Source organism: Archocentrus centrarchus, chromosome 21 (genome assembly GCF_007364275.1).
Source record: "Archocentrus centrarchus isolate MPI-CPG fArcCen1 chromosome 21, fArcCen1, whole genome shotgun sequence".
In the NCBI taxonomy this organism is placed as follows: Eukaryota; Metazoa; Chordata; class Actinopteri; order Cichliformes; family Cichlidae; genus Archocentrus; species Archocentrus centrarchus.
The window spans coordinates 26,596,719-26,623,506 of NC_044366.1; the positions used below are offsets into that span (position 1 = coordinate 26,596,719).

Below are 26,788 nucleotides of genomic sequence, written 5' to 3' on the forward strand. Positions count from 1 at the left end.
AATTGGCCCTTGGGTGTTACAGCTCTGGTACAGCTGTAAAATAAATGTGAGTGCATGTGATTCTATAGACGATTACTTCAAAAGAACCAAAATACCATCCATGTTCAGCAGTAGCATCTGAATGTATGAATCCTTCTACTCACTCCTCAAAGTCCTCTTTGGTCTGAACATAGGACAAACATTCTCTACATACAATAGAAAACCTCTGGGCCTGATGAAGAAATGCTACAAGCTCAACCTACGTGTGTGTGTGTGCGTGTGTGTGTGTGTGTGTGTGTGTGTGTGTGTGTGATATGGGGTATGAGTGCGGGGCGCAGGTGCCAGACAGGCTGCCGTTTCACACTCGTTTTCTGTAATTGGCCAGAGCCCCTCGTCTTCCTTCAATAGGACCCCCCTCAAACATGCACACACACACACACACACACACACACACACACACACACACACACACACACACACACACACACACACACACACTATAACACGCGCACACAGTGTTAGAGGAATGAAGCAAGGCCAGCTCGGGCCTGACGCCACAGCAACCATGACGCCAGCCAATTATAGCACGGCAAGGCAAGGATGCATGATAAAGTCACCTAGCAACTGAGAGAAAGAGAGAAGAGAGAAGGGGGTGGGGTGTGTGTGTGTGTGTGTGTGTGTGTGTGTGTGTGAGAGAGAGAGTGAGAGAGAGAGATTAACAGGCATGGACAATCCACCAGCCACCAACCAATTATGGAAGAGTGTGATGCAGTTGCTTGGCAACCCAAACTGAATAAGCAAAAGGGAGAGAGAGAGAGTGAGAGACAGGTTGGAGTTTTGATTCTATGGTGATGTTGAGGGGTTACAGCAGGGTTTCTCCTGACTCCACATGACGTTGTGGTGTCACCTATACTGGGTGGGGGTGGGCTCGAGGCTGAGACCTTAATAAAAATCAAACTTAAGCTGGAGTGTTTCAACTTGCACATGACTGAATAAACTTAACATCACTTAACACTGAGTCACACACACACAAAAAAAGAAAAAAAAAAGTCATGGTTGTGAGGTTATGCAGATTTTTCATTTGAATATGTGCTTTACTCACTGTGCATGGAAAGCTTCACAAATGTTAATGCAGTCCCACTGTTCTCAGATGCTGTGACTCCAGTACGTGACTGCGGTATGCTAAATAAGTTTCCGTACAGTACAGGCATAAGTAGAAACTAATGCCTCTCCTTAACTATATAAAAATGTAATCTGCCAATGTGTTGTTGAGGAACTGCTACAAGTCAGATAGGACTGCCAAGGAGTGTCAGACTCTGCATTTAAATTTCAAGCATTGACACCGAACTGTCACCTATACCCGCCTGTTCAACTTGAAAATGTGAACAAGTTTACGGCCCAGTTTGAGTGAAGTGTGGCCAGCCGAAGGGTTACCCTGGGTAACTTGTGTGTGATTTATTTGTAAATAAAACTGAGCGGAGCTGAATTATTTTTTATTTAAACAATTCTGTTGTTTTTTGTTTTTTTTTTACAAAAAAATTCTTAGAATAATTGTGCATATAAAAATAGAACAATAAATATATGCATATTACATCCAGGGATGTCAAGACATTCTGGTATGAACAATAAAATTTCAAAATACTGCAATACTACAATCGAGGGCCAGCACTTTGCTGCATATTGCTCTGTAGCTGGTGGCTGGCTGTTAGTGGCATTCTGTACTCCAGTTGGCACAGGTAACCCTCTAATGGATTTATTTACCACTCTATCATATGTCAGTCAGTGATATACTTCATTCCCATTGGTGGTTCAGTAGCTTGCCTCACCTGCTTTGCGAGGCCACAAGTCTCTTAATTCCACTGACACACCAACGGCCTCTGCTCATCACATCTTTGCAGACTGACTGCAGCTTTTTGTCGTTCTCCTCTTTCAGGAAAAGACTTCCAGGATTTGATTTTATTTTATTGCAGGCACTTTATGGCTATAATAAGGCTGATTGCTATTCATTAACTTCATTAACATTTTCTGCTGCTGCATCTGCATCTCTCGCATGCCGTGAAAGAGTCACTTAGCACGACATACCTGCTAACTTATACTAAATCACTCACACAGGTGCAGTTAGGCTGCTGTTGCACTGAGTGAAGTACTATCGACTGAAGAGAAATTTGTTCTCACTTTAGCTACCATTTTGTTTTCTTCTCTTGCTCTTCCTCACCTCTCCTCTGCTCTCTGAGCATTTGAGCTAAGGCTCGTTTCTCAGTGAGGCTGTGCTTTTGTGTCCCGTGCCTGGCAAACAGTTTGATTGAGTCACTGCTGTTTGTTGCTCTATTTTAGCTTCAAGTGATTTTTTATACAGCCGAGTACTGCATACATCAGTGACATATGCATACACTGGTTTAGCCAAGTCATATTTCACTGCTTTGCCTGATCCAACGATGCATTAATGAAGTTAAGTAAACACTTAGCGAGGATTTTGACTGATTGCGTGCAGCAGCCAGGCATAAGATGATAATGATGATCAGTGTTCCTATGAGCTGCAGAGTAATGCATGCAAATCCAAATATTTTATTGCATTTATTTATTTATATATTAGTTTTTTTGTCTGTAGAACAAAGCTCCCTTCAAAATGTGCAGTGAGGACTTTTGAAAGACAAACCCTCCTTCCAAAACAGGCCAACTATTCTGCTATCTTGGCTGCCAAGTATGTAGTTAAGTATATTATCTTGGAGTGCAAAGTGATACAATTAGCTATGTACTGCTTTTAGAGATCTAGCCACATCCAAGAGACTAAAAAGTAAAACACTAGAGAACTAGAAAACTCTGGCTGTGCCTCAGAACAGCTCTGACTGGGCACTTTAGAGATTAAGTGAATTAATTTGCATCTATCTGTTGCATCTATTAATGTTTCAACTCATCCCTAATTGAACATTTACATATAAAAAGGAAACCTGACTTTACATAACAGCCGCAGCGAAGAGAAATTGTTTAAAATATGAATGCTCGAATATGCTTTCTACAAAAGTATGGAACTGAAGAACATGTGCAGCATAGCCGCTGACAGACCTCAATATAATGATGCTTCTAATGGCCTCTGGCGTGCACTATGTGACAGTAAGTGTATTGATACTGTGCAGGCTTTCTGCTGCTGCTCCTCCCTGTAGTTTCTGCTATGTTAATCCCTCCCTACATGTATGTTCAATGATTTATGGTTATAATAACCCAAAAAGGGGATTAAGCTAATTAAACCACAGCACTGCGCTTGTAATGAACACATCGGGAGGGAATACACCACCCCCACGTTTATGCCACACACACACGCGTGCGCGCGCGCGCACACACACACACACACACACACACACACACACACACACAGAGTGTGGAAGCTACTGTGTCTTCAGGGTGTCTTCTTCTTTTTTCACAGTGAATGATTCTGCCTTTAAAAGCTCATCGTTGGTTAGCATGACTCGTCTGTCCAATCATCAGAAGATTAAAGATACTGGAGCTAGCGGTCAGGGTACCAGAAAACTAGCAGCTCCACTCTGGATTAGCTATAATAAAGCTACAGTGGTGGGTTCCCCCCAGCTATGCCAGGTACTGCCCTGGAATGTAATGCTATACTTAAAGCCATGCAATGGTTGCTGGGATCATATAAGCCTGTAACACGCTGGATTTATGATGCCAAAGTCGCCAGTATTAATACAGAAGAGGTCTTCAGGCTACGCACTGTGATCCTGGTGAAACTGCTAACACTGTATGATGACAACTGGAGGTCATAAACTGCTACAGTAAATGATGGTGTGGTTAAAGCTAAAGTTGAATAATGCCACCTTCAGGTGGTACAAATCTGCACATCCCCTATGCTGCAGATAAATGACGGATTCAGCACGAGTCACTCAGGCTAAAGATCTTAAATCCGGGAGACATTTTTTTTTCCTTGAAACAGATGAGTGGATGTATAAGAATGTAAAAAATCAGCAGTGCACGGTTCCTGTCAGGAAAAGTAGAGATACCACACTGGTTGACTGTAAATCAAAACAAGCTCCCATGTGAGTAATTATTTAGCATGTTTTTAGGTGTGAAAATATGCTGAATGATTCAGTTACAGTATGAGTCAGGTATTTGCAAGCAATGAATGCCATATTTCCTGTATTTATCCGTTAATTGTTGTAACTGATGATAAACGTCTTTGGAAAACTGTAAAATCTGTTAAATGTGATTAGCCTTCAAACACATGGATCTGCTTCTCTGTGTCATAATGTAATACAACAAATGGATCATTACTGAGTAAAATACTAGGTTTAAGTCTTTCATTTATCTCCATCTTTGATCATGTGTCTCCTTCATCAAGCCAAAGCCTGTCTCCTCATGCTTTCACTACAGAAAACTCACAGCTCCTTCCTGGTCACATTAGTCGGCGTGTGTTCTGTTTGAGGGTCACAGATGGGGCAGCTGCAGTAAGCAGCTAAAGCTGCACGTCAGACCCAGTTGGACACGGCTGAATTCGCAAAGTAATTTACTACCAGTCTATCAATCATCAGGCAATTACTGAGGCAGGGCCTTTTGGCACTGAGGTGATATCAAGACGCAAATGAATAATTTTGGTATTTGAGAAGCACAAGAAGAAGAAAAGAGGTTTTAATCTCCTTTAACTCCATCAGATGTTTTCTTTGCAGATTTCTGTGGAAACTCAACCAACTCATAGTGTGAAACAGCATGAAACAGCATGCTAAGCCTTACTCAAAGCTTCCAGCTCCAGGCTAGATTCTCTGTGTGCTTTTTAGTAAACAAAGAATCACATTTTTTGTATTTTATAAAAAGATTAATTCTTTCCAATTATATCTGAAATTTGTGCAGAGAGAAAGACCATGAAAAAGGATACATTTTGATACCTAAACTACATCAATAGTCCAAAAAAATGATGAAGTTACAGCCAATAACCTGCTCTTAATAATGCCATGATGCCACGATTCTGGGCATTTTTAAACTACTTTCTAAACTACTTTTTAAGGAAACATAATGAAACTACGTCAGTTTTAAGCTGGATCATAAAATTACGCATCCATATACCTTGAATTGGTTTCCAAATATGCAATCAGTGCTTTTTTAGCGCAGTACTCCACCTTCAAACAGGTGAGCTCAGAGTTAAACTTAGAGTCATAATCTTTAAATCCAGATCAGAAGTCTCTGATAGACATCATCAAACACCTCTTTCCTGCCTCGCCTGTCAGACCTGTACTTTGCTTCTGCTTCAGGTACATTCGCTTTCAGCAATGTATTTTAGTGAGGTCAGTAAAACAATATTAAATATTTGTAAAACATATTCCAATGTTTGTCCAAAACTTCTTGGTTGCCTTAGATGTAGGTCTCTGTACTGCACTGTTCTAAAAGATGGGCAACATTTTCCAGTCCCAACTTTGAGCCTCATCTATGCACAGATGAAAATGTTAGCAGTGTCCTGTCTCAGAAATTGTTGCATGCTTGCAAATGGCATGAAAAGATGCTGAAAACTAAATTTACCAGCAACAGCAGTGTACTGAACATAATTCCTGGGAAGCCAATTAAGATTTTACCTGTGTGGGTCCTCTGATGTGCCTTCAGATGGGAGCTCTTGGTGTAAACCTTCCTGCAGCCATTGAACTGGCACCGGTGCACTCTCTTCTTGTTCTCTGGTACATCTCCTGCCAGACTTCCTACTCCACCCTGCTCGCTGTCACTGAGTGCTCCTCCTCGGCTTGGTGGGGATGGTAACGCTCGTGCTGCCACCAGCTTAGCTGCCCCTAATCCCACCTTCTTTGCCACCAGTTTGAGCGTTAATGTACCGTCTGCTGTTGCGGTGAGCGTTTGTGTGGGTTTAATAAGGTGTCGGCCAAGCTCCGGTGATGATGGTGGTGTTAGGGAAGTGACAGCAGCACTGAGCTGTGCGGCACTGACTCCTCCGAGGCCCTGCTCCTTGGCTGTGAGGGCTTCAGCCCCAGCTGCTGTTTGGTTCTTGTTGGGATTGGGAACATGCAGGATTTTGGCCTGGACCTTGGGGAGGGTCACCAGTAGTGAGGGTGGACTGGGCTGGTCAGGGAGGCTGGGAAGGAGAGGGTCCATCAGGTCTTCATCACTGTCACCTCCCTGCATAAAGGCCGGTGTTAAGAGGCAGTCCAGCTCCTCATCAAAGAGCTCTGAGAGTCGCTTGGGCTCAGTTTGTAGATACCGCTCCAGCTCTAGACACGTCTGCAAGAAAAGTACAAACCAAGGGTCAGTATGTTTTATGGCTGTTTGAAAAAAACAACACCAAACACAAACAGCACTGCTCCAGTACAGCATACTGCGCTCCATGGAAGAGCAACAACTGACGAGTGTGCATGAAGAGGCAAATGGGGTGGTGGATGGATCACATGACCTCAAACTACAAGACAGAAATTTGATTCCAGTCTGTGAATGCTTTATTGCACACTTGTCTCAGTTTTGTTGGGTTTATTAGGTGCTTAGGTTTAGAAAACCAAGTGGTTACATTAGGGTCGCAAAACTACTTGGTTAGCTTTAGAAAAAAAAATCAGAGGTTGCATTGAAGTAAAAGCCTTCCACAATGTTAACCACATGTTACGAGCTAACTTCTGCCATCTGCCACAGGCTTCTTCAGCATTTTTCCTGGTTATGTGTTTCACGACAGTGACCACACCAGCAGAGCACTTTTGTCTGCAGCCAGGTGCTTCTATTAAAACATCTATCCTGCATGTTAACAAATGACACTGAAGGGTCCTTTGTTAACAGTGCGTTACAATGTGACACATCTTTTTCCCCTGTTATTACGGTCAAGCAACAATCACAGCAAAAAGTGAGAGCAGGGTCATAGCTGCAAGAAGCAACTTTTGTAGCATCCACAACTGTCCACCGTATCTTTCTACTTTTACTCTTGATATTAAGTAAGGACTGCTATTATTTTCATGGGTTAAAAAAAAGGTTTGTCAGTAAAGTGTTTTTTTTTTTTTGCATGTTGCTTTACTTAGTGCTTTTCCCTTGTTTACTAGTCTATTTAAATTCAGGTACCTGCTGTAGGCTTAATATTTCTCTGCAGCTGTTGACCATGTCACCTGGCACACAACAGTCCTGAGAGAGGAGGGATTTAGCCTGTGATTGATTGCTGCTGCCTGGCCAAGCTCTCTGGAGCCCTGAACTGTGGAAGCCTTTCCCGTTTCCCCCTGCTCACCCAAACCAACCAACCATGGAAGTTTTATATCGCAAGATAGGGAAAAGAAGGGAAGTGAGATGACAGAGGACAGGTCCAACACAGAAACAAAGAAAAAGATGGCAAGGAGGAGAGAAAAAAATAAGGAAAAATAAGTGAGCACTCCTAAAATTGTTTCATCAAGCAATAACAGAGACATCTGCACATAAACAGCTGTTGGTGGCAGAGCAGCATCACCACGGTTGTTGGTCTGCTAGTCTTCAGTGCTTTGGTCAAGGGCACCTGCCACATTACCTCAAGGGATCTGAGCCAAAAACCTTCCAGTCACTAACCTACTTTTACTCGTGCAAGGCTGCGATTCTCCTTTCTAAACTTTTATGTTTTCTGTGATTCTTGTTTTGTCTCAGCTAAACCGCCAACTGCACTTTAGAGGTTTACAAGAAGCTGTTTGATTGATCTTGTTGCTTTGAACGTTCCCACCTGCAACACAGGTTATTACTGAAATTCTGCCTGCCCGTTCAGGCATGAAAAATAAGACACATGTACCACCTATAGAGGAGCGTGATCTAAAGAGACACAAGTAAAGCTTGCACACCTGTTTAATATGGGTCTTAATAAAAAAAAACACCTCTATTAAAGGGTAAAAAGAGAGACACTGCTAAGAACATATTGCTGAACACGGAAACAGCTATAAGGCAGACATTAGACCGTAGGTGTTCAAAGCAGCTGCTGTACTCTTCTGCTGTCTTATCAGATTCTTTCATGTTTAGGCTGATGACATACTTTTGGTTTTGTAATTTAATCCTAAAAGTTTGGATTTCATGACTATTTGTAGCCAAATCTGATCCTGTTTTTATGAGAAACTGTGTTTGTTCTCTGTATTGATCCTTGTTCATATTGGTGACATTTTTTTAATGCGAAACAGAGGTTCATTTGGACTGAACACTGGATTGCCTTTAGCTCAGTTTCTCGTCAAACTCACTGATGAGTAACAAGTGGTAACTAAAACTAAACTGAATTAAAATGCATAATTTCAGAGCACTAAGCACTTTTACTTAATGATCTCTATAACAGACTTGCACCATTTGAGGTAAAGGCTTTATTTTCTGTACTTTATGGGATAATTTGACATTTTGTTGTTCTCTTCCAGTGACAGTGTGGCTTGCAGCACATCGCAGGAGTCTTTGCAGCTTAATCTTTATTCTTTAACTCCTACAGGAATTATTTTCTTCATGAATGTGGAAAGTTTATGACCACCAGCAACACAAAGTGATGTTCACCTGAGAAACAGTAAATGGTGGATGCCTGGACATATATGCAGATCACATTGTTTTTATGATGAGTTTCATAATTTTGATGTGATAAATGTAACTAGTTATGTGGCTCTCAGTCAGATAAATCTCGTCAGATTGTGTTTCAAAGAAAATACAGCTGGAAAACGCAGCTTTAAACCATGTACTAGAGAGAACCACGCCTGTGTCGGGTCCCACAGGAACTAAAAAGTGTTTTGATCTTTCTGTCGAAAGTCTCCAACTCTGTCCACTCAGCACTTTCTGAAAGCTACCTGGCTATGGCACTGTCCTGCTGAACAGCGCGTTTACTGTCTCCTCTTGGAAAATGAATTTCCTGTGTTTGGCCAAAGGCCTTTGGCAGCCGAAATGTTCTCATCCTCTGGCTCCTTCCACCTCTGTCATTGAAGCAAATTACAGCTACTACATAAATGCGTGTGTGTGTGTGTGTGTGTGTGTGTGTGTGTGCGCGTGTGTGTGTGTGTGTGTGTGTTTTAGCTGCAGCTGTTTGACTCTGTCCATTCAGACCGGCCGGCTCTGGAGCTTTACTTCGCTCAGCCTCAGTGATGAGACAAACCAACACATTTAGTCACCACATCTGTTGAGTGGTGATAAGCTGAACTTCCTCTCCCTCTTTCTTTTCCCCTTTTTTTCTTCTGTTTAAAAGAACATCTTTTTTTTTTTTTTTCTCCTAAGGATGCATATTTGCATATGAATAAAAATCAAAGATATTTCTTAGGAGGTGGGGGGAGGTTGAGGGTGTGGGGTGGGGCGGAGGGGGGGGACTTCATAAAGAAACTTGAAAATGATAAGCATGTATGTACCGACATATTGCAACAATGTCTTTTGTAAAGCTACCAGTGCTGCGAGGAAAAACCTTCTTGTTAGCCTTTTGTTCAGACAGTTGCTTTGTTTTGTTAGCATTTGTATTCCTTTCATTAATTGCTGAGTGTAACACAATATCGAGCAGGGCACGCTAAAGGGTCTATTATATTTCTGTTTAAAGATTAGGTACCGCTAATGGATCAGGAAATAAGCTGAAACTTAGGCAGGAAAGTGTTCTACTGCGACATAAAAGAGCCACATGTCTGGATGTTGGAATGATGATTACAAAAATCGACACCTCTTAGTCACCTTTAATGATTATAAATGTAATGGAAAAGATTGTTTTAGATGGAACCTTGTGTTTAGGTATTTATAGCAGCAGCCTTTATGTTACATTAACAGAGTTTAAAAGAAACTCGTGACAGCTAAAAGATGCTGCGTTTTAGATTTTTTCTGACTCTTTTGTTTTTTTTTTAATCGCAAAAATCTAGTCTGTCTGAATTTATTTTAATAACATTTTATAGATCAACAGACTTAAGATGATATCAGGTTGCAAAGGTCTTCTAAATGAGTGTTTTGATTTATAAAGTGTGCAGTGTTGCTCTGAATTCATGGGCTTTTTTTTTTGGTTAATGTTATTGGAGATTACGCCTTTGTCCTGAGGGATTAGGCTCTTAAAGCTTGCAGGGCACACAAAGTATTTTTACAGATAAAAAGGAAAGTTTTGCAAGATTCCTACTAAAATACTGTTACCCTTCCCAGGTCTCAGCAGAAAAAAGTTTGGCTACTGTACTGTATGTGTTACATACATAATTCATCATCCTCAAACAACAACCGCCGAGCCATAAATATTAGCTTGCTTTGATACTGTAAATACAGCCTCTGTCAGTGATTTCTGAAAGTGTACTGTACTATTGTTTTATCTTGGACTAGAAATCAAAAATAGAAAGATCTCTGTGTCTCCTGGTGGGGGTTGGACTGATGCTGACGATAGTGGGAGGTGGGTGGGGAGGACAGAGGGTAGAGGGAGCCCGAGGCTGCGCGAGAAGAGCGAGCGGCAATCAAACCCACGGCCAGCATCGAACGCGCCGCCTCTGACATCACACACACATGACCTTCTCCTTCATCTGTCTCTCCTACACACCATGAATATCAGGTAACAATGACATGTAGGGCCTGCAGCATATTTGTGTGTGTGTGTGTGTGTGTGTGTGTGTGTGTGTGTGTGTGTGTGTGTGTGTGTGTGTGTGTGTGTGTGTATGCTGGCTAACAGCTCAAACTGATAGCATGTGCAGGGCTCACCTCCTGTTCCCCCGCTCAGTCCCACACCATATGGAGAAAGGTCACATCGAATAACACACACACACACACACACACACACACACACACACACAGTGGATTTTAACACTGGCATGGACATGAAACTCTCCTTGTTGAATCATCAGTACAAACAATGGGACACTGAGCAGAAGAAACTCGACTTTACAGACAAAAAGTTAAACATAACAAAACCTTTCAGGACAAAGTCAAACAAATCGCTGCAGGATGGAGATGAAGCTCAGATCAGTAACTAATACTGTATTAGCAGAGACATAGGGAGGGAATAAGGTATTCTGACAGGTGAGCAGTTATTTCATTAAGCTACATTATACAATTATATGTCAAATTACTTAAATACAACTGCAAACAACAAGGACTAAATGTGCTAATGTGATGGTAGAACTACTGACTGCCACCTTATCATTAGCAAATGTTTCATTGATACATTGTTTATTTTACAGTTTTCAGTGTTCCTCGATTGCAGTAAATTTAGTGATATTTAAAGCAGCCAAGTCAAACGAGGTTAGGGGCAAATACAGGCGCACTGCTGCAGTGAAGGGCAGCTGTGGTTGAGCGTAGTCCACTTTATTTAAAAGCTATTTATAGATTCTGCAATTTGTTCATTTGGAAAATCAACTGCGGTGCATTTGAGTGAGATCAGCGAGTGAATGTACTCCATGTGATCAAATGAAATGTAAAAAAACAATCGGAAAAATTCAATCTTTTCCCCCTTGAATCCTCTATTTTCCTTTGTATTTGAGTGCTTGATTTAACATCTCGTCTAAAAAAGCTACCAGTAATATGCAGGTCCTGCCTCTGCGTGTGTGTCCTCTGCCTGCTGAGGTCCATTAATAATGAATGCAGAAAGCAGAGGGCTTTGGATGGAAGCGCTAAGAGCTTTTGACAGACAAAGGATCATCGAGGACGCAGCTCAACAAACAGACTAAAGTGGATCCAGCAGGAGATGCTCTGCCTGTGTTTACATGCACACGGTTATGTGACTATTACCAACATTTCCATTAGGACAATGGTGAAATGCAGCCATTTATGTTTCGCGGTAAAGTGATACTTCCTGCAATGATCTGCTTCACATGTGGTCAATGCCACACAAACGGCTGACTGAACGACATGAGAAACATCAACAGCTTTTGCACTGTGAGGTTTTAGATTTTACAAAGCACTAAAACTGATTAAGATATACAATATGACCAATTACTGACTGGTTGGTCAATGCCATGATCAGACAGCCTTTTACAGACTCAATAAACTATCAGTTCAGTCAAATGAAGCAAATTCTCGAACCTGCCCGCTTTTTTTCCAACCTAATTTCAACTGAGCAGTAAGGCAAACACACACGTGTGCAAACACATACACACATCATACCAGGAAAAACACAATTCAACGCTATTAATGAAACACCTCAGCCTAGAAGGATCACGGTGGTAAAATCACAAAGAGTTTGCCACCAGTCTTTTTAAACCTCCTCAAAGCTCTGACTTAGAGCAATAACAATTTAACTCTTCAAGAAAACGTTTTTTTTTGTCTCATTGTGAGAATGAAGACATCTGTCTAATGACAGACAGAATGCAGAGCAGCAGCTCAGTCAGCAGGGGATAAACATGCTGGGAATCACATGCTGTAAACGTGGAGGTCAGATACATGCTAACAACCCCCCCCCACCCAAACCCCTCTCACAAACACTTCTTTTGTCAAAGAAAGGCGTTATTGCTCATGGTACCGCGCGATAAGCTGAGATATTATTTATCAACACTTCAGCTCTTGCGCTCTGCTCATACCTGACAGATCCACCAATACCACCTGGACCTTTGCTGGTGGCTCATAAATCCTTCCAAACAAAATTCCCAGTTAAACACAGCTATGTAAAGCATTCACCCTGAGCTGAAGAAATGGGCGCTGCAGAGGAGAAGGAGCAAGTGGATACAGCCGATACGGCCATCCCAGACATCTGCTTCAGGTACATGAATGCAAAACAACAATCTGAACGACTGAATTGAATTTTAAGGTTTGCTATGTTTTGCTTGTGTCTTGCTAATGCTTCGTACTAGAGTGACTTGTTTAAAGCCTGGGGTCGCATGAGTGCGCTTGCCTGTGTCCATCAGTCTAAGTAAAGTCCTGCATCTTAACCCTAAATACAGCTGGTGTGACAGCTACTCTCGTGTAAACGTCCTCACAGAGCATAACCGATGCTGGAATCAGCTTCCTCTCACGCGGCTGTAAAAATCTTTCTTGTGAGGGCCTCATCTCCTCTGGTCTGATTCTGCTGGTTGCTTCCTGTCTCTCTGTCTGTCTGTATTAGAATATGTTTATTTCTCCTCCACATTATACAGCTTTTGGCTTCAATTTATGTTTTTCTCTTTACTTTCTCATACAAAGAGGTCCTAATTAAAGTGCTTTGGCTCCCATAAACTGCTCTTTGAAGCGCTACCTCTTGATGGATCTCAGTCTCTCCACACAGCGGGCTCTGATGGCTAATTAGCCACTCAAAAGAAAAGGCAAAAAGAGGCTTTTTATTCAGTTAATTTGCTGATGTGGCTGTGTACACAGAGGATGTGCATGTTTGTAAGAGTGAGAAGAGCATAATGACTTTTAACTGATGTGTGTGAATATGAGACGCCTCGTGTTCGAGAGTGTGTGCAATATCAAAGCTACAGCGCGGCAGAATAGATGTGTGTTTGATGCTTAGTTAGGAGCTGAAGTTGAGCTTGTGTGATGTGGAGCTTTCTGCAGCCGTGTCTGTCATGGTTTACAACTAGGGGAGAGTGATGTGGCTGAAAAGATCATACGACAATCTTTTGGGGTAATCCAGGAGTCACATGAGTTTCTACTTTAGTATGGCACAAAAAAAAGGGGGGCAAGAGTGAATCTAGGAAAGCTTCATGTGAACCTTAAAAATGCGAAAACTGGATAAGGAACTAATGTTGCTGGACCGCGAGAATTACTGCCCTTCTAGAGGTTTCTAGAGAGTGCTGAAACAACTTGGCTTTTATTTTTTACCTGCTGCAATTATGATCTGCATCTGAGCAGCTAAAAATAACACTGGTCTCCTTTCCATGCTAATCATGCACCTACTTCATGTCCTAAAAAACATCCCACAAAAGTGACCATACATGCAATTTTAAAGCCACGGGCATTCATACGCTGCTATAACAGCCACAACTCTTCCGTCTTTCCACAGGATTTCTGAACCTGGCCGTGCAGATTTGATCCCATACAGTTACAAGAGCATTAGTGAGGTCCAACACTGATGCTGGGAGATAAGGCCTGGCTCATGGTCAGTGTTACAGATGCAGCTGAGGTCAGGATAGCACAGCACCTTCTAGCATATCACCTCATGTACTGGATCATTTTAGGAGCTCCTAAACCAAACTGTGGAAAAATAAAAACAATCCCAGAGCAAATCTATGTCAGCAGAGGTAGTCAAAACCATTGTGCTACAAAGTGCAACACAGCCGCATAAATAATGCAAGCCTGCACCTCGGCATACTCGCAGACAGCTGCCATTTTGGAGACACCAATTTCCTCATGCCTGCACTGCACTGGATCTGAGCACTGGCCAGCTACAGTAATGAGCCAAAATCCTTCTGCTGGATGGTGACCATCTCCACATGCCTCTGCTTCCAATATTGTCACTGCTCTAATACCAGCAAAACCTCTTTGACCGGTGCAGGGATTTTATGTGTCACAGAGGTACAAATATTACAGTGCAAAAACCATCAGACTCTAATAAGTCTTATAAAAATCCAAATCATCTGTTCATTTCTTTATTCTAAAGGCAGTGGGTGGGATTTCACACACCTTTACCTTTTCCACCTTAGGTGAGGTTGAGGTGCAGTTTCATTTCGGAGACTTTAATTCTGTTAGCATAGCCTGAATCTTTATGTGCACAACTTGTTTCATTTAATTATTACAATTTTAATACATCGAATCACTTAATATTCAGTCTGAAAATGTTTAATACTAATGCAGCATAGTTGCCTAGGAACTGTGTCTGAAAATGCATTTTTTTTTTCTGCTTGAGGATCAAAGCTCCTCCCACACAGTGCTACCAAAACTTATGACACCATCAAATCCACAAACACCGCTGATTACTGACAGTAGGTCCAAAAGAGAGTTCGGGTTCATTTTACGGAGCAGACGCACTAAACTTGGCAAAAAAAGGAAATGTGAGAAAAGACACGACTCAATAGAGCTACGGCGACAGAGCCGACAGTGTTTGTGCGAACACCTGTGTGTGTGTGTGTGTGTGTGTGTGTGTGCTGTTGGTGCGTTCAGCTATCCTCTCACTCAGCCTTGATTGAAAAAGCAGCAGGATAAACAGAGAGTCCTGTGGGGTCTGATTTGAAAAGCAGGACGAGGCTTCAACAAAAGAGGTTAATAGAGACGAGACCCGATGGAAGAACAAGGCGACACGAGTGAAAATCGCTCGGATCAAAGTCTGGGTGAAGGTTAGGCTGGAAAAACATGGTTCAGTCAGGAGCTGCTATGAATGCATATTTCCTTTTTAATTGTTTAGTTGTAAATTTGCATCAGCCCCACTGGAACTGAATTTCAAAATAAAGCAATATGGCTTATTTTTCCATTTATATATTGCCAGATGAGTTTAAATTGTCGTATTTAAACTGTTGTTGTATACAGGAATATATAAAGTAAATCTAGGTTAAACTAGTAGTGACAAAAGGTAAGCAAATCACCACGTTTAATCTAACATAAGACCGATCGAAGAGGCGACTCTTACCAGCTGAGAGGAAATTAAAAAGCAGTGAGCTCAAAAGAACGAGACAAAGAAATGTAATTAGCCAATGAGAGTGAGAGTGCAGGAGCGAGTGAGTGCATGAAGACGGGAGGCTCTAAGCTTTTAGTGCTCACACGCAGATGCACACACGCACACACATACTGTGTCACCTCTGACCTCCAGCCTCAGCCAATGAAATTTTAATCAACGGTCTCTGATGGAGGAGAGCACTCAGACTCTCCTGCTGTGTAACTGCTCTCTCTTCCTCTAATTCCATCTTCTCTCTATTCTCTCTATCTTTTCATGCCTTTGAGCAGCCCTCCCTCCTCCCTCTCCTCCCTCTCACCTCTATAAACCCCCCCCCCCCCCCTCCCCTTTCTCTTCATCGCGCACATTTCACTTCTTCCTTTCTCGCTCACAAAGCAAAGGTCACCTGCTCCACTTGTCTTCCTCTTCTCTTTAGCCATCTCAGCCTCTCCGGTTTCTCATTCTCGCCCCTGCTTTACATCTCCTTTGCCTGTTTCCTAACATTTGAAGAATCTCATTATTATGATTTTTTTTTTTTAACTTACAAATGCTAAAGCAAATCCTGCAGTCAAGCTTAAGTGATAATTATGAAATATGATTGCTTTTTGCAGTTGTTATTCGTGTTTTCATATGCACTCTGGCTGCATGGTGAAATACTAATCACAGTCAAACTGAACAAAGTCACAGTTAAATCAAAAACAAACAGCCGAAAGCCTCTTATGGATTTTTGTATCTAACCTAAATAAAAAATTATAGAGATTTATGAACTACATTGCAGTGAAAGTGTCAAAAAACAGACCTTATATCCAATCTACTCCGATTTAAAGACTGTAACTTTGATTTTAGGCTGCAGTCTGCATGCCGTTATCTTTGAGTTATTAAGTCTAGATCTGCAAAGTGTTCCATATCGTGACACTAACTATAACAAATATATTGCAATATCAATATCACTGCAACACAACATGGAAAATGTATGAAAATTATATATAGACAATTGCTGCTCTTGCTTTGTTAGTTTTTATTTATGATTCAGATGAAAGTGAGGGGCAAAAAAACATTTACAACACACATTATCCTGTGATTTATCTTGCAACAATAACCAGTATCACCTCAGTTACAAACTTTAAATGATCTGCTGGATTCACGTGCAAACAACAATTAAAAAAAGGTGTTTGAGGAAGCCCTCAGAATACAGAGCGTGGCTGCGTGGATTTTTGCACTCCAAACTGTCATAACAGACACTCACCAGAACACACTCATCGTCTCGCTGTCTTTCAAACAAATGCGCTCACGCACACACACACATGCGCGCGTACACACACACAACCATTTTCACTGCCCATGGTAATTAAATACAAGGACATAAAATTAATTAACAGCTTAATCGCGCACACACACACACACACACACACACACACACACACACACACACACACACACACACACACACACACACACACACACACACACACCAAAAGAGAGAGATAGAGAGAGCGCTCTAAAAGGACAGGGCAGGTACAGCCTTTTAATTTGAGGAATAATTTAATACTGCTTAACCAGGCTTATGGCCTTTCTCTCCCTTTGTCTCCCTCAGTGAGTACATGACTGTGTGTGTGTGTGTGTGTGTGTGTGTGTGTGTGTGTGTGTGTGTGTGTGTGTGTTTGTTCTAGCTATTTCATTAATTGGCTAAGATGGAGGGATTGAAATCTATGGCAGAATCATCTGTTCCTCTGCCTGTTGTGCTTTCTGTTAATGAAGCTGCTCTCTCTCTCTCTCAGCCTCTCTCTCAGCCTCTCTCTCTCAGCCTCTCTCTCAGCCTCTCTCTCTCAGCCTCTCTCTCAGCCTCTCTCTCAGCCTCTCTCTCAGCCTCTCTCTCAGCCTCTCTCTCAGCCTCTCTCTCTCTCTGTGTCTGCAGGTCATTACTCATGTCGGACGGCCTGTCCTCCACCATGAGGCATTTGTCCAGGCTGGAAAAATTATGGGGTAGCCGTCCACATATTGCATTCACACACACGCGTACATATGCACGAAGATAAACACACACTGAGACAGCCGTCTAACCTTTAAGTGACGCATGTTCTTTCAGTTTTTCACTATTTGTTTTTTTTTGTGTATGATTTTTTTTCTAAAAACAAGTATTTTCTCTTTTCTGTTCCGTTTATGTCCTTGAACTGAAAGATATTTATTTTTGAACCCCCCATTAACTACATTCTTATTTCTCTTCTATTGTCTTTGCTGCTTCTCATTCCAGTATTCTGCTACTGTGCCTCGATTTCCCCACAGGGATCATTAAAGCCCGTTCCTATTTAATTTGAGAATAAAGCACCGAATAAAGCTTACCCATGTTTTTCTCATGTAAATACCCTTTTTATTAGCCAAACAGTATCTGAGATACTTGAAGCACTGAGTGGTTTTCCTCTCTGAGGGCTTTCGTTCTGTTTGATTAACACTACAGTTTGAGAGCAACAGACTGAAAGTGAAAGGGAAACACTTGACTTTAGGAAAGCCATTGACTCCAAAACTTTAATGAGAGTAAATGCGATAGGTAACAAGTCACTTCTGCCAAGAGCTTTGATAGAGGCTTTATGCAGTTCCTGGTGGAGGGCAAAGATGAATATAAAGAACATAATGTTAAGATACGATTAAATACCAGCTTGTAAATCACAAATGTATTCATTCACATTTAACATGATGAATCTCTTAAATGAAGGCCAGATGCTTTTTACTGCCCCTCTAGCACCAATATATGTCAATGTAAATTAATGTAAATTTATATTGCAAATTAATAGCATCGAAGAAAATATTAAAATTGGCCCTTAACAAAAGAACTTGCTTAGCCCTGCTGAGATTTTGAGACAAAAACATCAGGACCTGAAGCAGTGACATCATGGTCCCAAAGCTGTGAACCCACAGGTGATCACACAGCAGTTAACTGTACGTACTACCGTGAAATGACACATGAGCCCAGATAGCTAATCGAAGGAAGGTCCGGCAAATGGTAATTAAGAGGATGACAGATCTTAAGGACAATGAATCTTGGGCAATAATTAATCACATGGATATAAACATGACCCTAAATCAATGGTAATGCGTTCACTGCTGGCTGTGCAGTAAAGCGTCATCATTAGCCATGTTTGCTGTTTGCCTGAAAGAGGATTTCATCAGTCTTTCTGAAAAGCTAATAACAGTTTTCTCTCCATATTCTGCAACAAACTGGTGTTTGCTACAGGAAAAGGGTGAGGTAGCGATACAAGATTATATACCTTAATGATATGGACAGCACTTTGTCTTGTATTTGATAAACTTTAAATTGAAATGAGCACATGAACAGCTAACCCCCCCCACCCCCCCGCTGAGGTCTACGTTGTGATTCACCCTGCAGGGTTCATTGAGTCATTAGAGCTTCCCATTAAGCTGCTGTTAAAACCAATGAACCGTTTCATTCAAACATTTTTCTGTGAATGTATTGTGAGAAGGAGGGGTGAGGGTGGGGGGGTGGGTTTGGTGGGGGGGGGGGTGAACTGTACAACTCGATTCTTTTTCTGCAACCTAAAAATATCCTCCGCTGACTCTGACTGCTGCAACAACTCTCCGAGGAAAGCTGCAGTAACACAACAGAGAGACGGGTGCATAGGTTGAGAGTTTCTCTGTATGTGTGTGAATGTGTGTGTATATATGTGTGTGTGTGAGAGAGTGAGAAACAGGGAGGAGCATGTGACTCAAAATATGGTTGTGTGAGAAAGGCATGTGCCCAAATATGGGTTGTTGTGGTACTCGGGTTAAATGAATTTCACGGTTGCTGTAATAATCTGTCAGGGCTGATAGTGACGATACAACATTTAAGGACAGAAGCTGACGCTCGGAGGATGGCTCCAGCCTTTCTCAGCTTCATACTATAAAAAATACATGCATTCATCAGTTTTAAGCTCTTATGCTTTTGGCAAAATCAGTCAGTATGGTGATTATATCTGTGTACACACCAACTATATAAACCAGTGATGATACCACAACTGGTCATATAACTGAACACAAATATACACGAGCTGTTACGCACTTTGCTTCCTGGGCTCATCAAAGTATAAAACCACCATCAGTTCTTTTACTACAGTGCAGCCCTGTGCTGTAATGTGGTCTGCTCACACCAGCATTCACAAAAGGCAACATTTGACGCCAAAATCCTCGTGATGAGCAGATTTGCTTTGACATGAGCTCTGACAAGTTAGCTTTTGCCGCAGACCAGTTGCAAACTGTTGCGGCACATACGAGCCCGTGTCTCACTTTCACCAGTTTTATGTAACCCTGCCATGCCCTGCTCCAAAAAAGCCTACTTCCAGTGAGTCAGCTATATTAACCTAATGTCCCATTAGCACATAAGGGCACACACAATCATCATGTCTCTGAGCTTCCACCACCATCTCTCTGAGTGTGAGAATGCTTGTGTTTTTGTAGCTCTGGTCACAGAGTTTTTCAGGCATTTTTCTTTTTTTTAACTGCACTTTATTTGCTCTGATCTGCTCACTTCCTCTAGCTTCTGTTTCCTTTTACACATAAAAATTCAAGGGAACAGTAATAAATGACTGGAGTCACTTGAGAACGTTAACTCTATTCACCGTGCCTTGGGCTATGTAAGCAGAGGATCAAGGTCCTGAAGAAGGTCCTATCTGTCCAAATAAAAAAGGTGCTTTGTTGCTCCTAGCCCACAATTACCCAACTTCTCCGGCTAGCTGGTATTAACTAATTTTGCTCCTCTGCATACCATTTGCACCTGCCTACAACAGCTGTTTAGCTGGATTTAGTTGGGTCAGATTAAGGTCAAATCATGTTTCCGTCACAAATGAACTGTCCCAAATGTTTGCTCTTCCTTTTTTTGTAACCAGACTGAAGCGGCTTCCTCTGAAAGGTGTCACTGCTGTTTTCATCTGTAAGCGAACACCGCTGTGCTCGGATCTGCCCTGAGAAAATTTATAAACCAGTTGTCATGGTTTCTATTAAGTGCCTTTTATAGGATCTGTTATTTATTCTCTTGAACTACTTTCAAACAAAGAGCACGTTTTCTTTTAGATCCATAATCGAGCCTTTGTTTTTACTGGTGTTGAGATTTAATCGGCCGACTCATCTCTCCAGGTCAGATCTTTAAAATTTTATATAAGACCCCCGAGGGCAGAATCATCTGGACATATTTGAAGATTAAAGGACATTTGGTCACACCTGCAGCCAGCTGTGTAAGAAGTAATAAAGAAGGTGATAAGACGGTTCCACGGGGAGATCAGATTTCATAAAAATAATGTCAGGCTTTATTATCCAGTCCGACATACTGAGCTCTGCAGTGTTCTCTGGTGACTATTTTCACTGATATTAATCCTTAAAACTGTCCAGTCACATGACTGCCTTTTATATGGCAGGGATTATGACCTTTGATTGTCAGAATATTTATTGTGAGGGTGTCCAGTCTATCTGCTGATTGCATTTGCGATCAGCATGAGCACATTGGTGCAATCACAAGTAGTGTAGCTTGGGAAAATATTGACAAAAACAGGCGTAACCCTGTCTAAAGCTAATAAGCTCATATCACACACACACACACACTCACACTCACACACTAACCTCCCCTATCAGGCCTTTCTCCTCTCTCTCCAATCCTAATTGACCATGAAAGTACCCCATAAATCGAGTTACTGCATTGTGCCTGTCTGCTCATATAAAAGTGCTTTAATGGTTTTGCTAGAAGCTCTGTTGGGAACATTAGGCAGAACTCTCCACATTCATTAGCCCATTAGCCTGTTTCAATATTGACACTGTCTCATTTGTCCCCTCCCCTGTCTGTCAAGGCCGAGACACTTTGGGACCAGGTCGGGAATCTGCCCTGTGGCTCTTCTTTGGTCCCAATCATTTGGTGCTATGCTGCCGTTTGTGAAAGGATTTGACAGGATCGAGTTAGGAAATGTTACCTAAATGAATACTTAAAACAAACAAAACTAAACTAAACTAAAAAACCTTTGCTTGAAGTTGCCTATAGCTGAGCTACGAAACTCAGTACAAACATCCTGGACTAATTCTGATAAAAGCACATTTTGTGTGTGTATAATGGCTCCAAGTCTTCCAATACCAAATGGATTCCTATCACATGCCTATTCAGATTGAACTTGTGATACTTTTAATAGTTCCACCTTCTTACAATGTTTTTTCATCCAAAATTAAAAATGACCTGCAGTGAGAACTGACGTATTATAGACATTGACTTGATGTTGTTGTTCTCACTGTGTGCTATGAAATTTTTTTTTTTTTTTTTAAATCCACAGCGCTTTAGAAGAAATTATCTGAATTAGTGACTAAATTATGGGGCAAATTGTGTATAATTATGCACAATAAGTTTAATATGCGACGTGTCAGGACAGCCTTAAAATTTGAACACGGCAACAGCTGGCCCACATCAGCTGATGGCTCAACTGAGACCCTTCTATGCAGCTAACTGGCAAATCTTATATAAGCACTAGGGTTTAATCCCGGGATCCGGGATTCCCGGGAAATGCGATCAGAACCATTTCCCGTTTCCCGGGAAACGTTAGACGGGAAACCGGGAAAAAAGTCGCGCGCGTCGATTTGACTTTCAGAAAGAAAAGAAAGCTTCAGAATGTTAAATTTAAGGAAATATTGAGAGAAGGGTTCGTTTAATGCGAAAAGCGTTACTCTTCATTTCAGGCACGTTCAGCCTCCGTTTAAGGCTTCAGCCTTCATCTCAAGCGTTTTAATAGAGGTATTACACAGTTGTGCTTTTTTCCTCTTTAATTTGTTGAAATCGTAGGCAATGTGTTTACCCTAAGGTATTTTGTATTATATAATTTTATATTATTATATATTGTTATATTGCATTATATAGCCTATAAAATATGCCTGCCCTGAACAATAAAGAAATATCTGTTTAACTTCGAGTGTTTCTTTTCCTCGTTTGCAGCCGCTTACTAACAATCATGAATTAGGATACGGGCCTAATGTGTGAAGAAATTATCATGAAATAGATTGCTTTAACATATTTCGCTTTTAAAATGGAGTTGAGTAAAATGTATATTTTTTAGGCTATAAGGATTGGCCAGTTTTTCAAAAGACGATTCACAGCGAACCTACTTTAACCCTCAGACACGGTGTTATAAATTTGGTTGTTGCCAGAATGGCAATGACCAAGTCGTAGTGCATTACTCAAGGCCCTGTGTTATGCCATATTATAGTGTAGTACGGTAGTTAACTTTTCAATGACTATTACAGCGTTCCACTGGTGGAGATATAGCGCAACAGATGTCGCCACGACAGCGTGACTGAGCCATTATCAATGCTGTGGAGATGAACCGTATTGTTTTGCACCAGCAATTGTAAAATATCTTGGTATAATTCCATGTACAATGGAGGAATATTCGAATTATATTTGTTAAGGGAGTGTTGAGGAACGATACAACACCGCATAGCTCGAGCACTCGAATCTCGAGATGTAGGTTTTATTGCGTTAATCAAGCCAACGTTACCCCCTACTGGGCATAACACCACATAGCTGGAAAGCTACCTCTACAATATCACAATAGGTTAAGGCCGACACAGGCTACAGAAGGCCTAATTAAAAATAAAAAAATAAATAAACTTTTTCCCGGGATTCCCGGGAAATGGCTCGTCATTTCCCGGGATTTGATTCATGTCATTTTCGGGAAAAATATTAAACCCTAATAAGCACCACTGTTTAAGTTGCTTTAGCCTACCCACAGTCACTGCGCATCTGCAAACATGCACCTTGATTTGCAGCCTACCTCCACCGCAGCTCCTGCTGGATCCGACTCAATCAGTGTCATAATTATTGTGATTGTGACTTCCTCTCTTCTGTGCTGGGGTCTTGTTGCCGCTTACCCACTTCCGACTTTCCATACATGCACACGGAAGGACATGAATGTGTGATCTTGATGCCTCACGCTTTCCATAGTAGTAACATTAAAGGCTGAATACAGAGCTGTACCTCTAAATATACTGTATGAATTAGTGCAGATAGAAATAATCTTCTCATGACTACAGCAGCACTGACTTAACTTTATTCAAAGGTCACATTGTTTTCATGTAGAAGTTGCAGAATATTCTCTTTTTTTAATTTCCTTATCACGCATAGTGATGCATAAGGTTTGCATCCAGTTTCAATATTGACACTGTATACTGTACATTGTATACTGTAAATATAAAGCAAGCATATGTACATTGTACTTGCATCAAAGGGTATTAAATGTAACTTAGTGGGTCTAACAGGTTGAAATTTCATATAAGTTTCATTACAGAATGATCTATGAACGTTCCTTGTGAGATCTCTTTATAAGAGAAAGTCTTTCCTTTGCATATATATGTATGGTTACGATGTTTTTTCATAATTTGTGTATCCACCAGCCTTATTGAACAGAGCTGCACTGAACCCAATGAACCCTCCAGAGTAGAGCATTAATGCTGACATAAGAGCCTGAATTCCTGCCAAGTAGCGAGAGACGAGACAGCATGCATATGAATTTATGAGCACCACCCCCAACCCCACCCCTGCACACACACACACACACACACACACACACACACACACACACACACACACACACACTCAATTTAGGTGCATGAAAAGCATTCTGCTATATGTGAATGGCAGCTGGTCCAATCATGATAAGTATGCAAATTATATGTGAAAACTTTTATACTTGTGCTTTGTAGATTGCGGTGAGTTTTAGTCCATTATCAGCTGCTGTCAGCAGGTAGCACTGCCTTGAGCCCTGCTTTGGAAAATGCTGATATTACTGCCGCATTTTCTACGGTGTATGACAATATGACAACCCATCTATAACTGAGTGTGTGTGCGCGTGTTTGTGTGCGTGTGTGTGTGAAGTACACGCCTGTTTAAGGTCAGTCAAGCTGTGCTGAGCGTGGCCTTTACCATCCCATCCCACTGAGGAGGGTCCTGGAGGGCGATCTGCATTGCGTGACCGCGTTCACGGACATTTTTTATGCTGTGTTGGTGTCACGAAATAGGAGTAAAAGCATCAGGCTGAGCCACCTGAGTCCTGCAGATGCTGTCAGAAGGCAGGGCCAGCATTACATGTGACAATACCCAAGACTATAAACCGATCCATGACCACAGACTTCAGTACTTGTGCTCCCAGGGACAAACAACTTTACACAAGCAGCAGGAATAGCTTCAAAAAGTCAAAAGGTTACGATGCTTTGGAAATGAACTACAACACAGTATCTTCAAAGCGTTGTCAGTGTTGAGTGAGGACTGTCACTTCTGGTATCTTTGATAAGGGCAAGACCAGGTTCAGTGATGGTTAACACCGAAAACAGAGAGACTTTTACTAAATCATGAAAAAAATGCAACATAGTATTGGAAATTAAGAACCGTCCTATACTACAAACCTATTTCAATTAGGTTAATAAGAAAATAAATCCAGCAAGCTATTAATTCATAGTTTATATATGCAAACTTTATGATATGGAGAAGTTATTGATTAAGCATTAAGAATTTCAATCTTCCTCTGTATGCAATATACCTACTTTATATTTAGCTGGTTTAATTTGAATTCATTATGAAAACAGTGTGATGTTAGTTAAATGCAATCAAACAAAGTAAGTTTATAATATGTATCAAATTAGGGCACAAATCTGAAAACAGTAGCTATGCTGGAAGCAGAAAGAGGACCGTCTCACAGACAAAAGATTCTAAATTTCTGCTATCGGCACAAGAAAGGCAATCATCACCACACTGATGGCACAAACTGAGGGCTTCCCAAGTAGTGGAGATTAAATTGTCCACATGATAGCGCTGGAAAAGAAGGTTTTTGCATGAATTTCCCCAGTAATCACAAAGACAGTCGGCTAGTATCCTATGACCTATAGTTGGATAGGTGATTAAGAAATAAATACATGGATGGAGTCACACTCACAGCAAGGTTCATCAACTTTGCAAGAGTGAATTTTAGATCAATCAAAATTAATATAATTTTTTATGTTGCCAAATTTTCAGTTTATGGATGTGAATGAACAGTGGTGGCTCTGCGCTCACACAAACCAGCGACACAACTTTATTCCACGCTGGTGCGAGCGAGCTGTAAACTAATGCATAAATAAAACAGAAAATTATAAATCCATTCTTTTCCAGCTGTAGCGCTTTCTTTTTTAAAAAAAAAACCCACGCTGGCAGAGAGCTCATTAACTCACCCTGCAGTTATTTGGTGAGCTGTCGCTCATCACCCATTTCTCACTCAGTTAAATGAGGTTATTGTTGGTGATGCTCATTTAGTTCAAATGGCTGCTACTCTGAACAACAAGCCTGATTTTATCACCCACACATCATTCACAGACACCACAAGCTGTTAAATGATGTTCTTCATGATGATGGTGTTTATATATGATGTCAGCATTGTGGTACTGTGTGTGTGTGTGTGTGTGTGTGTGTGTGATTACACACACACATATAGTAAGGCACACATGCTGACTTTTACCCCTTATGTATTCCTGGTATATTGCTGACAGCCTGCAGTGTGAGGAATACATTCCTTTAATGATTGCTGGGTGTACACTGTATGTGTATGTGTGTATCAGCAGAGCCGACAGCAGGGTCCTAACTGCTGACAGAACTGCATATGTGTGAAGGTCAGAGCGCAAAGATCTGACCAAAGACGATGGAGTACACGGAACTGAATAAACTAACAATAAGAGCTCAATGATTAATATTTTTGCTTCTGTTTTAAAGTAAGGGAAGTGAGACTGTGTGTATGTCTGGCAGCCTTTCACATAACAAAGAATTATCTATAAAAGCACAGGTTAAATGACAGTTTATCAGAGTTTCCACTGTTTTTAAGTCAAAAGAGGAAACTGGATTCACAGAAATTGAAATACACAGAAACTAGCTGACCACTGCTGCTGTTAAGCTAGTATTTAAAGATATTTGAGGTACCTGCTAGCCAGAGTACTACATTAAAGCATAGAAGGGGGCTGACAAAAGAACTGACAAGAAGTGTTGTGTGTTGCAGAGCTGCCATGTTCACTTTAACTAATGGATCCATGAGGTTATAGGCTTATAAGGTGGTAAAACACTGCACAGCTGTCTGATACAATCAGAAAGGAATTTATAACTCTGTTAAATTATTACAGCGACATAGCATCAGCATATCCCTCATATTAACAGTCAAACATAATACATAAAAGGAAACATCACAGTTATCTACTAGGAGCCCGCGCTTGCATTTAGAGGTGCAGCTGTAGGCAGGTGTAACTCAACAGCTGAAGCCTGTTAGTTAGTAACACCAGTGCGCCAACAAAGAAAGAGGCTGCAGTCGAGCTCTTTTTTCTTTTGTGGGTTTTTGTTGACCTGATTTCAGCCTAAATACATCAAGATATTGGAAGCCTTCTAGTCAA

The 26,788-nt window shown here is 41.3% G+C and overlaps 1 protein-coding gene across 1 annotated transcript in view; it reads right to left on the minus strand.

Moving 5' to 3' along the window:
* The window catches only part of klf7b (Kruppel like factor 7b), a 60,308-nt gene that overhangs the window by 13,567 nt on the left and 19,953 nt on the right, over positions 1–26,788 (minus strand). The window contains exon 2 of the mRNA XM_030758421.1: positions 5,550–6,201. Within this exon, the coding sequence (XP_030614281.1) occupies positions 5,550–6,201 (652 nt within the window). The remainder of the gene's footprint in view (positions 1–5,549; positions 6,202–26,788) is intronic.